Below are 21,982 nucleotides of genomic sequence, written 5' to 3' on the forward strand. Positions count from 1 at the left end.
GGAGGGTATGCCATAGGTCTCCCTTTTACTAAAGAAAATGGCAAAAAGCACCAGCCTACCACTTGCTATTTTAAGATTTTGCAGAAAATAAAATGCATCCGATTATATAAAGTGATCTATAAAAACGCTTTGGTCTTTGATGCTTTATGTAAGGAACAAGCTGCACAATAATTTGTTTCTTTGACATTCAGAGGCTGACTGCTTGGGAAGGAATCTAATTCTGTCACTACCAATTAATTAAGCTATTCACTTTCTGTACAATAGTAGATGTTTAAACCCAGACAGCTTTTAGGGAAACACTTTCGTTGGGTTAATCCATGGAAAAAGAGTAGCCAGCTGTTGAAACTTACATTTTTTTAGTGTCGGTAGACCTACTCTGTCTGGGCTGATATGATGCGACAATAGATTCATGCAGTCATTTTATTATAATGGAGATCTTTCCACCCCTACTCTAGTCCACGGTGATTTGCGAACTCGCAACTTTCTGGCCCTCAGCCCTGTGTGTTATCGATATTTCTACGTTGCAATGTAATGCTTCCAGGACGATGAACAGTTTCTAAAATTGCTTATCTAAGGCTCTGGTCTGTTGAAGAAGTGAGAGTAAACGGTAGACATGTTCTCTGCTACCCAATTTGTTTTCATTATTATTTTAGGTATAGGAGAGGGTCACTTGTTTTTTAACCAAGCGTTCAGGGAGGGTTTAGGTAAAATATATTTTGCTGAAGGGAGGGCCATCCATTTTCATTTCAGAGGGACGATTTTGTCAATGTAACCCTTATTCTAAATAACGTCCACTCCCTTATTACATTTACTGATAATTACTTTACTATTTCCAATCACCATTATGTTTTTTTTATTTTTATAATTATGGTTTATAATTACGGATGAGAACTGTCTTTGAAGAAAAAAAGGGTCTGCAGCTTACCATGAGGTATTCTATATCAGGTGAGCAAAAGCTTGAGATTTCCTTCCCACTTGAAGCTGCACACCAGTTGTTATTTATAAAAAAACACGCTCCTCCTTTCGACCTCCCCGAATCCGGCGTTTGATCCTGCCGCTACATGGAGAATCCACGGTGTACTACGTGCATAGCGTCATCTTCCAGCCACATTTCAGTAAGACATAATATTTCAGTCTCACTGATAGCAGACTCTCAAACTAAGCTCATCCATCTTATTCTCGAGTGACTGAACATTTGCCAATAGAACAGAGGGGAGCCCTATTTCTCTTCACCTCAATTTCACCAGGATTCCACCTCGTCTCCTGTGTCTATGCCTGCAGCGTTTCGGTAGCCCATTGAATAAATTAATAAGGTCCGGTATGAACAGTGGAACAGCTGAGTCGGAGTTGAAGTCGTATTTGAAGTCGAAATTGAGGTTAGTAGCTGTCGATCTGATGTCCAGAGTGCTTGGCGATCATATGTGATAATAATATGAACTTTCTGTACAAAAAAAGTAAAGATAAACATGATAAATGTCACTAAATAGCTAAGTTGGGTTGGAACTTTTAACATGTCGCCCTTCTCTTTTTGTTAGGCTGCTCTTTTTGTAGGCTAGTCTTTTGTATTCGCTAGTCATTTTTGTTAGGTTGCTACGGTATGTATCCTAGTCTTGGTAGCCTATTGCCCTGTCCGTTTGTCAATTAAAACTTTTATTTAACCTTTATTTAACTAGGCAAGTCAGTTAAGAACATATTCTTATTTACAATGACGGCCTACCAAAAGGCAAAAGGCCTCATGCGGGAACGGGGGCTGGGATTAAAAATAAAAATAAATAAAATACAAATATAGGTCAAAACACACATCACGACAAGAGAGACAACACAACAATACATAAAGACCCAAGACAACAACATAGCATGGCAGCAACACATGACAACACAGTATGGTAGCAACACAACATGACAACAACATGGTAGCAGCACAAAACATGGTACAAACATTATTGGGCACAGACAACAGCACAAAGGGCAAGAAGGTAGAGACAATACATCACGCAAAGCAGCCACAACTGTCAGTAAGAGTGTCCATGATTGAGTCTTTGAATGAAGAGGTTGAGATAAAACTGTCCAGTTTGAGTGTTTGTTGCAGCTCTTTCCAGTCGCTAGCTGCAGCGAACTGAAAAGACGAGCGACCCAAGGATGTGTGTGCTTTGGGGACCTTTAACAGAATGTGACTGGCAGAACGAGTGTTGTATGTGGAGAATGAAGGCTGCAGTAGATATCTCAGATAGGGGGGAGTGAGGCCAAAGAGGGCTTTATAAATGAGCATCAACCAGTGGGTCTTGCGCCGGGTATACAGAGATCACCAGTTTACAGAAGAGTATAGAGTGCAGTGATGTGTCCTATAAGGAACATTAGTGGCAAATTTGATGGCCAAATGGTAAAGAACATCTAGCCGCTCGAGAGCACCCTTACCTACCGATCTATAAATGATGTCTCCATAATCTAGCATGGGTAGGACGGTCATCTGAATCAGTGTTAGTTTGGCAGCTGGGGTGAGGTAGGAGCGATTACGATAGAGGAAACCAAGTCTAGATTTAACTTTAGCCTGCAGCTTTGATATGTGCTGAGAGAAGGACAGTGTACCGTCTAGCCATACTCCCAAGTGCTTATATGAGGTGACTACCTCAAGCTCTAAACCCTCAGAGGTAGTAATCACACCTGTGGGGATAGGGGCATTCTTCTGACCAAACCACATTACCTTTGTTTTGGAGGTATTCAGAACAAGGTTAAGGGCAGAGAAAGCTTGTTAAACACTAAGAAAGCTTTGTTGTAGAGCATTTAACACAACATTTGGGGGAGGGGCCAGCTGAGTATAAAACTGTTTAATCTGCATATAAGTGGATGAGAGAGCTTCCTACTGCCTGAGCTATGTTGTTGATGTAAGTTGAGAAGAGCGAGGGGCCTAGGATCAAGCCTTGGGGTACACTCTTGGTGACAGGCAGTGGCTGAGACAGCAGATGTTCTGACATTATATACTGCACTTTTTGAGAGAGGTAGTTAGCAAACTTGACTTTCAACTATTTATTTTGCCTTGAATACCTAGACTGAAAATGTATACATGTCTTCACCATCAAGTTTGCACTGTGGGCTTACAAGCACTGTAAGTAAAACCATAATATTTCTTCACACTTCTCTGTCTGCTGTTCAACTCTGTGCCCCAAAACCCAACTAACTAGGCTGCTGGGTCTGTTATTCTTAAGAGTATTCATTGATTTAAAATAACAAATAATTGTTGAAAAAATAAATAAGAGAAAAGAGTGCTGGTTAATTTCATATGGTTAATTTAATAGATCACTGAAACAGCTGTGTTTTCCTGTCAACCCTGACACAAACAGAAACTACTATAGGAAATGTACATCACTGACGGACAAACACACAAGCAGACTGACAACCCTAGGTCTCCTTCCCTCTCTCATAATCATACAGTACAGGTGTTCAAGGGATAGAAAGGTGAGAAAATGTATCCATCGTTGTGGCCTAATTGGCACCCTCTTCCCTATATAGTGTACAAGTTATGACCAGGGTTCATAGGGCTCTGGTCAAAAGTAGTGCACTATATAAGGAATAGGGTGCCATTTGGGAGACACATTCTACTCAGGGAGGCAGTCCAAAAATCCCCATTCTAATGCTTCATAGCTTCATCAAACGTTGTGTACAGACACCTTTTATAACTATATTATTTGACATTCCTCTTTACCTTCATTTGCATATGAGACCACAACCTCTACTAACTCCATCCAAGCAACATCACATCATGCATTGAATTTTTTAACAATGGAACTATTGGCAGTACAACAGGGATTTCCAACACACTGAGTCCATTGGCTCAAGTCATTTTACAGGCTGTAAGTATTATTACATCAAACAACACTGATCTAAAGCAGTGGTGGCTGGTGCCACTTTAAACCCGACGACAGGCCCATTGTAATGGCTGGAATGGAATACATGGAAAGGTAACTTTCCATTCCAATCTATGAGCCATCCTCCCCTCAACAGCCACCACTGACCTAAAGAAATCCTTTGGCCATTAGACCTTCAGATAAGGGGTTAGCTATGATGGAGACAGACACCCATAGGACTCAAAAGTACAGCACTATATAGGGAATATGTAGCAATTTGGGAACCAAACCAAAGCCTGGCTAGGTGTGAGGCCTTGAGTTGCGTCCATATTAACTATCCACTGGGCACAGATGTTAGTTCAACATCTAGTTTTGATTTACATTTGGTAAATTCAACGTGAAATCAACAAAAAATGTCACCAGGTCATTGGATTTAGGTTAAAAGTTGGATGAAAAAAATCTAAAATGTCTTTACGCTGATGACTTTTTATCAAATCAGTTTTCCACGTTGATTCAAACAACATCAATTCAACTAGTTTATGCCCAGTGGGTACTGTTTACTGCGGTATCTATCTACAGACAATGTAACTGAACTAGTCTGGTTTATTGGCACCATACATTTACAGCATTTTCAATACATCTTCAGTTTATCTAATATAATAATAATCAGGGCGGCTTATGTATCATTAGATCAATTAATCAATAGCTGACAATCAATTGCTCTTTTGCTGACTCATATGCACCACCTCAAAATGTCTGTTACAATAAGTGAAAAAAAAAGTTGTCAGCTATTGAGCCACCAGTTACTGTGTATCGCAGGGGGATGCTGGGACCACCAGCGGCCATGATGGAACCTCTGCATGACCTCTATGCCTGCATCCCAAACGGCACCCTATTCCCTATATAGTGCACTTTGGGGCCCTGGCAAAAAGTAGTGCACTTTAAAGGGAATAGGGTGCCATTTGGCACACACCCTTTCTCTATCCCTCCCCTCTAAACATCAAACAGAACTCCTGGGCTGCTACTATGTTTGGCACTAATGTAACTCCATATTGGACTCCTTAAAAAGCCAGTCAGTAAGTGAGATGGCACAATCTCAGTTTAATAGCTAGCCTAGAAACCCAGTGCAATTATCCCTAGGTAAGAGCTAAACAGCCAATCCCCACAACAACTGAAGTCTCAAATTTCTACAACACCCTCCTATTTCTCTGGCTGTTATTGGTTCCAACCAGGATTTCTGGATTTCGGGGAATGTTGGGAAAGTTATTGAAATTTTGAAAACCTAATAAGGTGCCTAAATAACCCACTGTCTTTAGCACTGATCCTAGACCAGTCCAACCACATATTTACCAAACACTGTCCACCAAGGGTTCTAAACTGCTGCAATAAGAGTTGATTCAAGACCAGGCTACTATTACAGACAGATAGAAGTAAACATGTAGAACACAAATAGAAAGAAGGACAACAAGGATAAATACAATCATTCTGTACATGGCTGCTATACAAAATAGTTCACCCTGTTTGTTTGTTGGTGTTAACACTCAATTGCTTTAATACAGTAGAAACTGGATCACAATAATTTTGGCAACAACAACAAAGACATGGGATGTGTCCCACATTGCACCCTATTCCCTATATAGTGCACTACTTTGACCAGGGCACTACCGGCCCCGGTTGAAAGTAGTGCACTATACAGGGAATGGTATGCCATTTGAAACACATAGAGAAGAAGAGAAACACCGACATAGAAGAGAAAGTATTTAAAACGGTTCAGAAATCAATGCAATTAGCATTAAGACTGGGACTCCCCACCCACCCACTCCTAACCCCTCCCAGCACCCACACTCCACCTCACTGTGAACCAACACCCCCCATACAAACATCAAATATAGTATTAACCTAAAGGGAGATTGATAGTAGAGATAGAGTGTGTGGGCGCTCGTGATAAGCAGGTCAAAGTCATAGGATGCATCCTAAATGGTGCCCCGTTCCCTATATAGGGAACAGGGTGCCATTTGGGACTTAGCGAGAGAGTTCAATATTAAAAGCAATGACCATCTGTTCTCAGTGAAGGGTATTGGGGTTAGGCAAATAATTGTAAGACTCAACAGTAACTTAATCATTATTACTTTAGGCTGGCTGGCTACTGAATACATGTAGTGTGTGCTTTCTGTCAAATATAGGCTGGTTTATATGTATATAGCACAACACACAATCACATATTTCCCTGTTTTTGTGTTTAACACATTATTGATCAAAATACCAACAGATACATACATACATACATACATACATACATACATACATACATACATACATACATACATACATACATACATACATACATACATACATACATACATACATACATACATACATACATACATACATACATACATACATACAGTACTGCATTACATATTGGAGCAACAGTAAGTAAACACTGTTTTCAGAATGTTAGAGTGATTCTGAGAAAATAATAAATACAGGCTTGCTTCCCAAATGGCACCCTATTCCCAATATCAAATAAAAAACACAGATTTGCAGATGTTATCTAAGGTGCAGCAAAATACTTGTTTTTCAAGTGCACTATGTTTGACCAGAGCCCTATAGGCCTTGGTCAAAATAGAGCACTATATGAGGAATAGGGTGCCATTTGGGACAGAGCCACAATGAACCACCACCACCAGTATTGATTGTTCAGTCCCGTTATGAGCAACACTTGGCCAAAGGTGGTTTGGTGGACTGTACATAGTTAATGTATACACTGCTAAATTGCAGCAAAGACAAAATCAGCCTAGAAGCAGATCTGGGTTTCAATTACTTGAAAAATCAATTTAAAATAAATCTGTGCCTGTTTAAACTTTCCTGGCTTAATAAACCAATAGAAAAGTCCCAAAACGCCAAACCCTGCCCACCCGTCACTCCAGACAGACTCAAGCAATCCCTTAAAGTTTTTGAAAAGATTGTTAAAGTATTTGATCCCAGGTCTGCCAAAAAGTCCTAACACTATAAATTGCAGCTCCAGAGGGAGATATGTACTCAGAACTGACACTTAGCTAAACAACATGATCACTGACTGAAGTAACTCTACTGACCACAGAAAGAAACAGACCAGGACAGATCAGCCATGGTGAATTACCATAGGCCCCAGGTCCATAGGTCCACAGGGTACCCCAAATCAGAGGGAGAGAGTATTTGCATTTGTATCCAGAATAACTCCAAGACAACAATTGGAGGCAAGTTTCTTTCCCTAGTTTGTTCGTGGTTGTCCTCCTCTCTTTCTCTCTCCCTCCCTCTCTCTCTCTCACTCTCTGTGTGTCTGTTGGCAGTTTCTTTGGCCAACCCTGATATGTGTAAAATCCCTTATTCTCGTCATAGTCCTGGCTGAGGAGGGGTGGAGCCACAGTAGGGGGTGGGAGGGGCATGCTTGACATGCCTTCTGGCCCCTCCCTTCAGCCGCAGGAGATGACAGTAAAGCGTTTAGAGATACAGGACATGTTGTGGAGCACGATTCCCAGGAGAAAGAGCAGGACGCAGGCTACCAGGATCACTGTACACACCCCAGACCACGTGGAGCCCTTCCCCCCTCCACCACCACCTCCCCCAACTCCCCTTCTCTCTGTCTCCTCCAGGCCTTCGAGACTCATCCCCAGACCCAGGGGCTGCAACTCAGGCATAGCCACCACCGCCACATCCACCTTCTGCTGCCCACTGCCACCTGGCAAGAACCGGCAGCCCAGTTCGCCTGGTAACAGTGCCCTGTCCTTGGCAACAGGCAGGGGCAGCATGTAGCAGCCATTGCTAGGCAGGCGGATAAAGACCGGCGTGTGCTCGGAGGCGTGCGGAATGGCGATAACGGTGATGATGTCGGGGTCGTCGGGGAGCTGGGAGACGGAAAAGCCGGCGGGGAGTTTGGTGACGCCACGGCACCAGGGGCATCGGATCTCTTTCTGGCTGGACCTCATCTGGGTCAGGCACACGGAGCAGCACGTGTGTCTGCAGTCCAGCAGCTTGGGCCTCCGCCGCGGGCTGTAGTAGTTAAAACAGATCTGACACTCCAAGATGGAGTCCTGAGAGAGAGACAGAGTCTCCATTTTGTTATGGATTGTTATTATGGGTCCTTGATAGCCTGGTCGAGCAGACTGACCGTTGCGCTCACGTTTCGTTTCAGTTACTATTAACAGAATGGGCTGGTTTCACAAGGCTAGTTTCAGAAGGAGAGAACGTGCTCAACTCTTATCCTCTTGCGTAAACAAATGAAAAGGTGCTTGGAACCCTTTGTTGTAAAAGGCTGGTGTTTTTGTGTACTGCAACACAAACCAGGATGACAAAGAAGAATGTCTCTTATTATTTGACTGTATTAGCAGAAAGCCAAATAGTATCAAGATCCTCTACACGGGGCTTGAATCCTCCTCAGAGCAAAGCTGCGCTGTTTAAGTATGTAGCCTCTCCTGTGCTCTCCTCTCCTGTGCTCTGCTCTGCATCCCTCCGTGTGTGTCCTTCCACCCACCCGCCGTCTCAGTGTCGGTGTGATGTCACAGGACGATCAAGGTCACATGGTGGTTCATCTGTGAAACAAGAGAGAAGACAGCAGTTTTAATGGGCTGAAGAGAACCATGAGTCAGAGAGGGTTCAGCTGTTAGAGCAGCTTACCGATCAATGTACCTCTACACAGCCAATCTGTAAATAGCACACCCAACTACCTCATCCCCATATTGTTATTTATCTTCTTGCTCTTTTGCTCCCCAGTATCTCTACTTGCACATCATCAACTGCACATCTATCACTCCAGTGTTAATGCTAAATTGTAATTATTTCACCTCAATGGCCTATTTATTACCTTACCTCACTAATCTGCTACATTTGCACAACTGTACATAGATTTTTCTATTGTGTTATTGACTGTACGTTTGTTTATGTGTAACTCTGTGTTATTTTTGTCTCACTGCTTTGCTTTATCTTGGCCAGGTCGCAGTTGTAAATGAGAACGTGTTCTCAACTGGCCTACCTTGTCAAATAAAGGTGAAATAAAAAAATAAAAAATAAAAGTGTGTGCTTGTGTAGAAGTGGGCATCACTTCTAAGAGCAGGAGCATGGCATGGGCAGAGTAGCGGACATGTTGGCTTTGTGTGTGTTCCAAATAGCACCTTATTCCAAATATAGTGCACTACTTAGATATAGATGCAGTGCCTTAGACCGCTGCGCCACCCGGAGCCCCAAGTGAGTCATTCCATGTCATTTCAGCAAGCCATAACACCCACCATCTCAGATTGTTCTGAAATTGTTCCTGTACTTAGAGATAAGGTAAGATTGGCATTTCTGAAACATTATTTTGTTTAAATTTGAAATGATTTCAGGGAAATATAGCTAATTGATTGCACCCATTGCCCATTTTAATTTATAGGATTCAGATAATATTAAATAATTATAATACCCAACATCCGATTTGGAACAAACTTCATCCTACCAATGAGTAAGGCATGAGGAATAAAAACATTTGTCAAAAGCAACCCACGGCAATCCCATCTCAACAACCAGTATACAGTATCAGTTCTCTATGCTTGACAAGTATTATAAAGATGCAGTTTGGAGCATTGCTTCTTTAGACTATGTAATGTATTCCCTGTGAATCTGATGTTTTTTTCCCACTGTTCAGAGAAATTAGTCATTGAAGTCGTCTGCATTATTTACCATAAAGAAGTGTGGAAGTATCAGATTTGGATCACTAGATGCTGCTGTTGCTGCTATACCACCACTTTTTCATCCATTTTGTTTGGGCTCTTAAGTGTTTATTAAACAGATCACAACATTTCTTTGCAACTTTGGATTGAAAACCAATAGATTTTGCTCATGTTGAAAATAGATTGTGTGGTCATCCTCACAATTCAAGCCAGTCCTCCATGAAAGCAAATTACCTTGTCCTTCTCTTAGCAGCCTGGTTTCATGGAGGACTTGAAATGTGAGGGTGAACGCCCAAAGTTGCAAAGGAAATGTTGTGATCTGTTTAATACCCCATTAGTTTGCACAGGCTCTGTGAAGGTTTTTTTGGTTTTTCTTACTCTCACACTTCATCGTGCATAATCGTATGAGCCATGTTAGTTAATCCATGTACATTTGCAGATGATTAGGTTCTGTCAAAATATTGCTGTTAAAATGCTAATGAGGCCCTTTTCCCGACGCTTTATTTTCCTGTGAGTTGGGAGTGTGAAATGAGGTTTGGACTCAAAGTAAATTGAGATTTGTCTTTTGTCTTCCATGTCTAAGCCTTATAGGGACACTGTAGCTTGTACGGTATTGGCCACATGTCTTAGTAACTGAGGTAGTGTCTACAGTTGACCCTTACATGCAACTTCTGCTATCAGAAAACAAATATTGCATTGAAAAGAAGGGTCTAGATGCACAAACGTCGCTTTGTGGTCTGATTGTGTTCAGATCTGGCTGACCACTTCATGACATGGTCAGGGATGCATTGTGTGCAGACTTCTCCTTAGTCTGGATGCAATCAGGCTACCGAAACCGCATACAGTAGGAGACTTCATCAGCACTCCTCCCACAAGTCTCCAGAAAAATTGTGGTTTGGGACCGAGAGGCACCTTTTCATTATAACATTGTGTCACGGTTGTCGTCTGGAATGGAGGACCAAAACGCAGCAGGAATGTGGATGCTCATCTTGATATTTATTTGAAATCAAAGTGAACACCAAAATAACAACGAACGATCAACAAAACAGTCTTGTAAGGCTCACACAGGCAAAACAAGAAACAATCTCCCACAAACACTAAACCAAACAATTACCCATATATAGGACTCTCAATCAGAGGCAACAAGAAAGCACCTGCCTCCAATTGAGAGTCCAACCCCCCATTAACCTAAACATAGAAATATACCAACACAGAAAGAACATAGAAGTACAAAACATAGAGCATAAACCAAAACCCGGAAATAATAAATCAAACGCCCTACTAAATAAACCACCACCCCGAACCAAATAAAACAAATACCCTCTGCCACGTCCTGACCAAACTACAATAACAAATAACCCTTATACTGGTCAGGACGTGACACATTGGAGGAAATACGTTCCTATCGTGTGAGGAACGTGTTTGCTGGCCTGAAATGCTAGCCAGCTCGCTAATATTTAGAAGGTTTTTTGGTTTAGCTAGAGTTATGCTAACAAATTTCCGTTGCTTGCTAGCTTGCTGGTTAGCTACAGAGGTTAGCTGGCTAATTAGCTACAGTTGTTAGCTACATTTACATTTACATTTTAGTCATTTAGCAGATGCTCTTATCCAGAGCGACTTACAGCAGTGAATGCATACATTTCATTTCATGCATTTATTATTATTATTATTTTATTTTTCAACAGCTACTGCCATGAGTTGCTGTTGTGTTATTATCATATTTTGCCTGTTCCACCATTTGTAGAATGCATACTGGCATTTCAATATAGTGTGAGAAAAGAGAATTTGGACACACTGTTGAAACATTTAAATGTAAGTGTAGACACATTCAGAATTCCATGATCAGAACTCTATGATCAGAATACTAAAGCTGCACGAACTGTCAAGCCTAAACACGGTCTGACAGAAGGAGAGTGACATGGAACAAGGGTACTCTGTGAAACCATTACATTTTCAAGGTGACCATAGATCAACCTGCTCCTGATCAACCTGCTCCTGAAGAGCTACCCTCCTGTAGGTTTTCGCTTTAACCCCAGTTGTAACTAACCCGATTCGTCTTATTAACCAGTTAATTACTAGAATCAGGTGTGCTAGATTTGGGTTGGAATGACAACCTACAGGATGGTAGCTGTCCAGGAACGAGGTTGGAGAGCTCTACAGTCATGTCAACAGTATTGCCAAATTAGATCTTGTCAGGTTAAACCCCTCAGCTCTTACACCCGTTTGTTCCCACGTTGTAATGGACTTGCAGCCATTGTGAAGACGTCCATGTGGAAAAGACAGTTGTGTCCCAAATGGCATCTCATTCCCTATGGGCCCTGTTCAAAAGCAGTGCACTAGTTAGGGAATAGGGTGCCATTTGGGATACAAAGGTGTCTGAATTGTTAGGTTGCTAAATCCACTGTTAACACAACCCATTTGGAGTGGTTTGCACTCTTTTCTTCTCTCCCTCAATCCCTTCCCAGGCAAAATGCATCTTTCTGAGTTGGTCCTGACGCGATACCCGCTTCTCTCCTCACTAGCCGTGTGACCTAGTTTCTCTAAATAATTCTGCGTTCTCTACCACCATGTCAAAGTCAAGTCAAATGCAGAAGAATCTGTAATTTTATAGTTGAAGGGGATGAGAGAGAGGGCAGAGAGACTGATGGAGAAGAAGAGGGAGAGAAGAGGCAGATGAAGAGAGCCCTGCCTTTGAGGGGTAAGACAACCAGGGGTATTAGTAAAAACCCTTCCTAAAATAAGGATTAGCTTTGATCTGGCAGAAATTCTTTGTGATTCAATATTCCCATACACCCACTCTTCCACTCTTCTCTCCTTACCTCCTTCATCCGCTTCCCTCTCCCCACTATTCTCTGTTATTTACCCTGTCTCTTGCTCCCTTTCTCTGACATTATAGTTCTGACTCATTTTCACATTACACCTAGTGTGGGAGAGAACACACCTCACTGTCACTGAACAGAAATATAGTAGCTATGACAAATCTAATTCCTAAACATCCTCTAGAAAACCCTCAAAAGCAACTGTGAATGAATTTTAAAAAGTCTTAATATATACCAAGGGTTGGTCCATCATATCATATGACTGTACAAGGAAGGGAATATAATTTAGTAATGATGGTGAGTGCCCTACTCGTGCCCCCTGTCCCCTCTTCACAGACCTTCTGGCCCCTGGGACCATCTGAAAGGACAGAGACACTCCCTCAGCTGAGAGGGGCTGTAACACACAAACACACTCTCTGTCCCTCTAGTCTCCCCTGTCTCGCTCCACAGCAAGCACAATCGGCAGAGGGAGAAAGTTCACTCCTCCTCACTGACAGCTGTTGAAAATAACCAGGGACACACACACACATTCTCAAAAATGATAAACTTGTTGGAGCAAGTCAGAGAGGGAGGTGAGGAATGTACCAGGGGAGGAGGAAGACAAAAAAAGAGAGGAGAGGAAGGAAAAAGAAACCCAGGTACAGAGGACCAAGTTTGAGTCCAAATGGCACACTATTTCCCTTATTCGCCAAATGCTTCGTAAACAACAGGTGTAGACTAACAGTGAAACGCTTACTTACGGCCCCCCTAACAATGCAGAGAGAAAGAAAATAGAGAAATAGAAAAATAAAACACGTAATAATGAATACACAATGAATAATGATAACTTAGCTATATACTCAGGGTACCAGTACTGAGTTGATGTGCATGGGTACGAGGTAATTGAGGTAGATAAGTACATATAACTAGGAATAAAGTGACAGATAATTAACAGTAGCAGCAGCGTCTGTGATGAGACAAAAAAACGGTGCAAAAAAAGGACTATCAATGCAGATGGTTAAATAGTTAACCAAATAGCTACCCAGACTAACTATACTGAACAAAAATAGAAACGCAACATGCGACAATGTCAAGATTTTACTGAGTTACAGTTCATATAAGGAAATCAGTCAGTTTAAATAAATTCCTTAGGCACTAATCTATGGATTTCACATGACAGGGCAGGGGCGCAGCCATGGGTGGGCCTGGGAGGGCATAGGCCCACCCACTTGGGAGCTAGGCCCAGCCAATCAGAATGAGTTTTTACCCACAAAAGGGCTTTATTACAGACATAAATGCTCCTCAGTTTCATCAGCTGTCTGGTCTCATACGATCCTGCAGGTGAATAAGCCAGATGTGAAGGTCCTGGGCTGGCACGGTTACACGTGGCCTGCGTTTTTTAGTCCGGTTGGATGTAATGCCAAATTCTCTAAAATGACGCTGGAGGCGGCTTATGGTAAAGAATTTAACTTTCAATTATCTGGCAACAGCTCCGGCGGACATTCCTGCAGTCAGCATTACAATTGCATGCTCCCACAAAACTTGAGACATCAGTGGCATTGTGTTGTATCACAAAACTGCACATTTTAGAGTGGCCTTTAATTTTCCTCAGCACAAGGTAATGTTCATGCGGTTTAATTAGCTTATTGATATGTCACACCTGTCAAGTGGACGGATTATCTTGGCAAAGTAAAAATCCTCACTAACAAGGATTTAATAAAATTTGTGCAGAACATTTGAGAGAAATATGTTTTTTGTGCGTATGGAACACTTCTGGGATCTTTTATTTCAGCTCATAAACCATGGGACCAACACTTTATATTTTGTTCAGTATATTTAGCAGACTTATGGCTTGGGGGTAAAAGTTGTTCAGGGTCCTGTTGGTTCCAGACTTGTGCATCGGTATCGCTTTCTGTCAGGTAGCAGAGAGAACAGTCTATGACTTGGGTGGCTGGAGTCTGTCAATTTTTAGGGCCTTCTTCTGACACCGCCTGGTATAGAGGTCCTGAATGGCAAGGAGATTGGCCCCATATGTGTAAAGTGCCTTGAGGTGTGAACGACTTAACACAGGAGTTGCCACTTACTTACAGGTACTAAGAATAAAAACTCTGGCAGAGAGTCACAAACTCTTACTCTCTGTACATTGAAGCTAGGAGGTTAGTTGACATTACATGTCATGAGGCTAGGTCTAGGACAAACCCTTGACTGAGTTATCAAGTACTTTTATGCTCCACACTCACGCCTATGTTAATCCTCCACTCAACAATTAATCTCAATTACACTCCATTTGTCTTATACATCGCAAGTTAAAGCACACAGGCGAACAGAGAAGAGGCATCTCGATTATGAAAAGTGTATGTGTGTTTGTGTGTGTCCAGGACAGATGGAATCCCTGATAGAGGCCTGTGCAGCAGACCGCTGTAGGACACATTATGCCAATTTCCAGCTTGAGGAGCCAGTCTCCATCAGCACACACACACACGCGCGCGCACACAGAGTCCCCATCAGCAGTACGAGAGCCTGCCAGGCATCGGTACTATATGGGCTCTGGCCCACACACCCACATGAGTGTGACCAACACATACACACTCCACTACCTCTGGAATACATCAGTGAAACAGCTGAAGAGGCGGAGGTGTGTGTGTGTGTGTGTGTGTGTGTGTGTGTGTGTGTGTGTGTGTGTGTGTGTCCTGGAGAGGGAGATGATCATAAATCTCTTGAGGAGCTTGCATCTCCTCCAACGCCAATATTTGACAAGTTTCTTGGCTACCTTTCCTTTCTTATGAACACATCCCAGTGGAAAACTGGACAGACTAGATACAACAATAGAGCCATACTTATTAATTGAATGTCTCAGCTGGCTAAATTTCCATTGAAATTTCCATAGAAAAATAAGAAATAATGTGGCGTTAATCATTTGAGAAAGTGGTCTTTCTGAGGATAAACAATGTTATCATAACTGTGCTGTCCACACAAAGGAAATGCTTACCTTGTAAATGTATAAATACTGTAGTGTTTTTGCGGAATTTACTGTAGTATTCAGTGTAGTGTTTTTGTGGACTAAAGACAGCAATTCATGTATTGTTTAGTGTTGTGTTGTGTAGTGGCTTTGCTGGCATGCATAAAACTTAATTTATTTTGCTCCAACAAGATTTACATGCTAAAATCGCCACTGTTCTATAGTCAGTACTACACATGATCGAGGGATAAGAGTGTGTATCATAGTATTCTACAGTGTACTACAATAATATATAGTCAGTACTACACATGATTGAGGGATAATATAGTGTGTATTATAATATTCTACAGTATACTACAGTTTAATTCTATAGTAAGTACTGTAGTATTGTATAGTAAACTGTAGTATATTTTCATGTAGGAATTTCCAATTGAGCGGATATTAGCTGAGCTATTAGTGCTTTTTGAGGTCGATTCGGTTTGATATTTTTTTTTAAAGAAGAATGACATTACAATGATTTTATAGCTTTTTGATGGAAATTCTACAGCTGAAAATTGTGAACACTCAATTGCCAAAACATTGAAAATATTCCATTGTCAGATCAACATTGAGTAGACATCAACAAAAAATAGGAAATTATTATGAAATAATGAAATATTTCAGTTGTGTATATTAGTTTTTATTGGATTACTTTATTATTTTTCATTCCTTAACCTTTTACTGCAGTGGGCTAAATCAGGGTCACACAGAGTGTTCCTTCGTAGTCTTAAACAAATCTACTTTGAAATAAAAGTATACACCTCACAAACATGGTTACGGGTTTAAAGAAGAGACACCTGTACCATGTATTACAAGTTGCGTTTGCCTCCCAATATTACACTTTAAATACAGAAATATAAGAAATATAAGACAGAAATATAACAAAACCATTTGACATAGAAAGACCAGAATTTCATTGGTTAAAAATAAATCATGTTTATTAATGATGAAATTATGAAAAATATTAATAATATTCCACCCGTGAGGACACTAGAGGGCACTTTAGTCATTCTGCAGAAAAGGGCTTCAGTCATCATCTCATCTCTGCTCAGGCAGTAACAGCCAGCCAGCCGCCAGCCAGACCATCTACAGTTATCTCTGTGCTCCCTATAATGTACTGTCTTTAGTCATCCTATTTAGCTAGGCTAGCCTGCCTAAGTATGGCTCAGGCAGTAACAGCCAGCCAGCCAGCCAGACCATCTAAAGTTATCTCTGTGCTCCCTATAATGTACTGTCTTTAGTCATCCTATTTAGCTAGGCTAGCCTGCCTAAGTATGCCTTAGGGCTGTCTGACAAACATATTTTACTAGTTCTTCAAAGTAGATAAGGCATACTTTCATGAACTGTCTCTATCCTTCTCGTCGTTGTGTTGTATACATGTCTCTCTAATGCGTTCTATACAGTCTGTGTGCATTTAACCTAACGTAGCAGGCGTAAAAGTGTATCCGGAGCCGGAAAAAAACTAAACCAATGCTGGTCATTGTAGTTAATTACCACGTTTCTGTGATGAACTGGGTTGAATATTTGCTTAATGAAAACTACAACTCCCTTCAGCCCAACATCCCACAGTTTTTTACTTGGTGTCTCTCGTGAATGATTTGAGAAACGGTGTTTTGGGCTCACAAAAAAAACAAAACTTAATGGAATTCAAGAAATTTAACTGATGTTGGTCAATTAGTTGTTTAATAACCCCCCCCCCGAAATGTTAGTTAATCATTCAGCACTAGCGGATGTATGCATGCAGACTCCATAACCATGGGAACATTGTCTTTAACAGGTGCATAGCCGTTGGATTGAATCCGGCCTTAATGTTGATAACTCAATGTGAAATAAGAAGCTTATATCCACCTATCCAGGTTTAATATCCTTTGCTTGATGTCAGTCATGGCTTGCAAGCAATCAAGATAAATATTATAGTAATATCTAACCAGATTCAACTGATGATACAATGTCTCTATCTTCTACATTCAATGGCATCAACCCATTCTATAATTAAATACAATTTAGTAAAACATTAGCCTGGCTAACCAGACTCATTGCTCTGGCCAAACTCCACGCTCACAAATGTTTGTTTCTTCTATGCAATGAGTCTGGATTTGACTCCCTCCCTTGCCCTTCTAGAATGCGAACACATTCGAACAGTCTGATTGGTCTCAGAAACCGATGGGTTTGGCCAAAGCCTGAACACATGTGGCTAAAGCAACGTTTTGAAAATCTGTCATTGGCTTTGCGCCACTCAGATTGGTTAAAGAAGATCCAATTGCTGATGACTTTGTTTTGTACGACGCCCCTCATCACCACAAACAACTTCAAGGATAGCGGATTCAGACTGAAGTATGTAGCGATCATAGAGCAGCGGTAGAATTCACTGTGAGTCAGCAGACAAGTAAAACATCCTAATTATTAATGACATTACAATGCCTTGGTCTGATTATGAAAGGCAGGTTCAGACAGCACTGATGAGAATTAGAGATGGTAGGACTATTCTCTTAACAATGTTAATTCCCTATTTTGAGACTTACATTAAACATTACAAACCTTTATAAACACAAAATATTAAGAGACAGAAATAGCACGTGGCTTCTATTTTGGCTGCAGAGGAAAGTGTGAGAGGTGAGAGGTTAGTGTGACATCACTTCCTGTTTTTTTGTTTTTTTACTCATGAAACATTTAGTTAACCTTTTTGTTTACTATTTAGTGACAGACATTGTACGTTTGCACATTCAAAAGAAATTAAGAAAAATATAAAGGCAGAAAAACGCTGGGCTGTCAGTAGGAAGTGATATCACACTGACTTCTCACCTCTCACACTTCTTAATTTGTATGTTTTTAAAGGTTTGTCATGTGCAGAAGTCCAATGTCTCAAAATAGTTAAATAACATTGTAAACAACATTTTTCATGAGCTTGATAATGATTTTATAACATTTACTAACCGAGTTGGAAAACGTGTTGACATTAGTAAATGTAGCCTTGCTAGCTTTACCACTAGGGCTGTGGCGGTCATGGAATTTTTTCAGCCGGTTGTCGTCATGCAAAAGTCTGCCGGTCTCAAGGTAATTGACCGTTAATTAACAAACACGCTTAGCATCTCTAAGCCTCCACACATACAAGCCGCTGATGCGCGCCTTTGAAACATTTACATTTGAAAAATAATACATTTATTTAATATACACCATCACAATAATGACATTATTTATTTTAGGCAGGTCTAAAGAAACATGAACAGAATATGTGTTGGCCTACTGTATGTTATCTGGCTATGCGCCATGCCACCGGCTGTAGGCTTGTTCATTTAGCAGAAAAGATGTGTATAAGCCCAGTGCCATTATTTTATATTATATTATTTTATAGTAAGAAGAATATAATTGAATTTAGCTGAAAAAAATAGAAAGGATATTTTTCATATTCAAGAGAGTGTACATGCGCATATGAAGTAGCTATGTTGAGCATAAAAGTGATCATTTGAAACAGCTCCTATACGCTAGATTTAGAGTTATTTGGAAACTTTAGTTGTGAATAATACAAACCTTATGTCTTAGAAATCAAAACATATATGAGCTGAATTATGATTTGAGAAAGTTGCAAAAAAAATGTGCGCTCTGTTCCTTGCCTCAGGCTGCACATGCTGTTTCTCGTCAAGTGATCATAAACTCAGCAAAAAAATAAATGGTCCTCTCACTGTCAACTGCGTTTATTTTCAGCAAACTTAACATATGGAAATATTTGTATGAACATAACAACATTCAACAACTGAGACATAAACTGAACAAGTTCCACAGACATGTGACTAACAGATATGGAATAATGTGTCCCTGAACAATGGGGGGTCAAAATCAAAAGTAACAGTCAGTATCTGGTGTGGCCACCAGCTGCATTAAGAACTGCAGTGCATCTCCTTCTCATGGACTGCACCAGATTTGCCAGTTCTTGCTGTGAGATGTTACCCCACTCTTCCACCAAGGCACCTGCAAGTTCCCGGACATTTCTGGGTAGAATGGCCCTAGCCCTCACCCTCCGATCCAACAGGTCCCAGACATGCTCAATGGGATTGAGATGCGGGTTATTCACTGGCCATGGCAGAACACTGACATTCCTGTCTTGCACGTTTTGCCAGTCCTGTCTGGTCCAGTGGGTTTGTGCCAATAGGCAACATTGTTGCCGTTGATGTCTGCTGAGGGCCTTCCTTACAACAGGCCTACAAGCGCTCAGTCCAGCCTCTCTCAGCCTATTGCGGACAGTCTGAGCACTGATGGAGGGATTGTGCGTTCCTGGTGTAACTTGGGCAGTTGTTGTTGCCATCCTGTACCTGTCCCGCAGGTGTGATGTTCGGATGTACCGATCCTGTGCAGGCGTTGTTACACGTGGTCTGCCACTGCAAGGACGATCAGCTGTCCGTCCTGTCTCCCTGTAGCAATGTCTTAGGTGTCTCACAGTACGGACATTGCAATTTATTGCTCTGGCCACATCTGCAGTCCTCATGCCTCCTTGCAGCATGCCTAAGGCACATTCACGCAGATGAGCAGGGACCCTGGGCATAGAAAGGCCTCTTTAGTGTCCTAAGTTTTCATAACTGTAACCTTAATTGCCTACCATCTGTTAGCTGTTAGTGTCTTAACGACCGTTCCACAGGTGCATGTTCATTAATTGTTTATGGTTCATTGAACAAGCATGGGAAACAGTGTTTAAATCCTTTACATTGAAGATCTGTGAAGTTATTTGGATTTTTATGAATTATCTTTGAAAGACAGGATCCTGAAAAAGGCACATTTATTTTTTTGCTGAGTTTATTTACACCCATCAGACTATTCTCAATTTAACCTTTTCTTTACTAATATGTCAAATTAGTTTTGATTTTGAATGGCCCATTATCAAATGGGCAGGAACAGGGGCAGGAGAAAAAATACATGTCATCAATGTCTCGAATAGCTGATGAAAGCCACTTTCCCTCCGGTTCTCATGCCATGTAGGCTACTCCGTTTCTCTCACTCCACACATCAACCACTGTTTTAGGAGCATGCATCTTCTTGCTGCGCAACTGGTGATATTACACCCAAACTCTGTATGCCATGGGCTGTCCAACCCTGTTCCTGCAGCTACCCAGTGATTAATTTGGGAAACCAAGTGAAATTTGTTCGGGGAACATCGATAGTAAGATATTTTCACAACAAAACATATTTGACAGCCCCTCTCTCTGCGCTCTTGAGAAAGTAATGCAGGAGAGAGGGGAGGAGGTGGAAACACATGGTGGTGAGATATTCTGTAGCTAAAGGTAATGTGTCAGCATATTAATTATGAAAATATAAAAATGCCCTCTTACTAGGCTATTTGAAGTGAAAAACAAATTCACTATAATTGTAGGCTAACTTTGTTAGCCGCCCTGCGCAATCAATTGCATTGCCTAGGCCCTAGGCCTATACCTTCTCTCCCAGACTCATGGATAAAACGTTTGGAACTTAGTATAAGGTAACCAGTCTATTCAGTATGCAAAATAATACCATCCACATTCAATGGTGATTAATATAATTTGTTTAATTATGTACCAATTATGTACCAAAGACATGTTAAATCAGTTTTTGTTTGTAATGTTTTTCTGCCATGCATGATATGCGGTAGGCTAAGTGTTGTATAATAGCACAATCATTATTGTAATTCAGTTTTTTTTGTGGGGGGGGGCCTTGGGCTCAAAATGGACAACGCTTTCTAAGGTGATGATTCATTCAAAACAACCATATGCATAGGCCGATATAGTCTGAAATGGGGATTTGAATTTGAATGGTTTGAATATACATTTTTGAATATTAATTTTTCAAATCCATTAAAGAAAAGTCAAACTGAAAAATATTCTACTGTCTCCTTATTTCTCCTGGTTAGCCTATTGTTGCAAAGGTTGTTACATTGTAATTACAAATTAATTAAAATGTCACTTCACTTTACATTAAGTTGGTTTCTCCTGCTTAAGTACATTGTAAATACATGTACAGTATATCCCTTGTAACAACATTGTAATTACAAAGTTGGTTGTTGAAGAGTAGTACATTGTAAGTACAATGTACCTAAAATGGTTACACCTAGTGTTCTCCTGTCACCCAATTTCTCCTATTTAGCCTATTGTCTGCAAAGGCTGTTACATTGTAACTACATAGTGGTTTCACTTTACATTAAGTTACTTGCTCCTGAGTAGATACATGAGAATTACAAGTAAATTCTATGTAACTACATTGTTCTCACATTACACTTCATTCGGTATAGCCTTTGAGCCAGGTCATAACATAGAAATACACACATTGAAAATGACCTGTTAATGACTGGGTGTGCCTTGTTCACAATTGTTGTTACCACGCCCTAGCCTGTTTATCAACCCTGGTATTACAGGTTAGCGTTATTAATGTGGTAATTCACATGTGAATTTCAAACATGTAATTACAAAACATTAGTTACATATTGGAACAAGAAAATGTGTAATAACATTAGTAGTTACACATGTGGAATAACCTTCAGCAAGTGAATGTGTAATTACACATTCCTTGTTCCAATTGTGTTTTAACTGAATCCGCAACAACCCTATTGCCATGTAATTATATAGTTTAACGACTATGTTGTTAACTCAGTCATTACTGTGTTAATTACATACTAATAGGGGCAACTTAATGTAAAGTGTT

General features: G+C 40.8%; 1 protein-coding gene across 1 annotated transcript in view; it reads right to left on the bottom strand.

Annotated features, from left to right (window-relative positions):
- Positions 1 to 3,267: 3,267 nt before the first annotated feature.
- The window catches only part of LOC106590060 (E3 ubiquitin-protein ligase RNF152), a 114,167-nt gene continuing 95,452 nt past the window's right edge, over positions 3,268 to 21,982 (bottom strand). The window contains exon 2 of the mRNA XM_014180573.3: positions 3,268 to 8,413. Coding sequence (XP_014036048.1) covers positions 7,298 to 7,939 — 642 coding nt within the window. The 5' untranslated portion in view covers positions 7,940 to 8,413 and the 3' untranslated portion in view covers positions 3,268 to 7,297. The remainder of the gene's footprint in view (positions 8,414 to 21,982) is intronic.

The sequence above is a fragment of the Salmo salar genome, chromosome 29 (genome assembly GCF_965601325.2).
Source record: "Salmo salar chromosome 29, fSalSal1, whole genome shotgun sequence".
Taxonomy (NCBI): domain Eukaryota; kingdom Metazoa; phylum Chordata; class Actinopteri; order Salmoniformes; family Salmonidae; genus Salmo; species Salmo salar.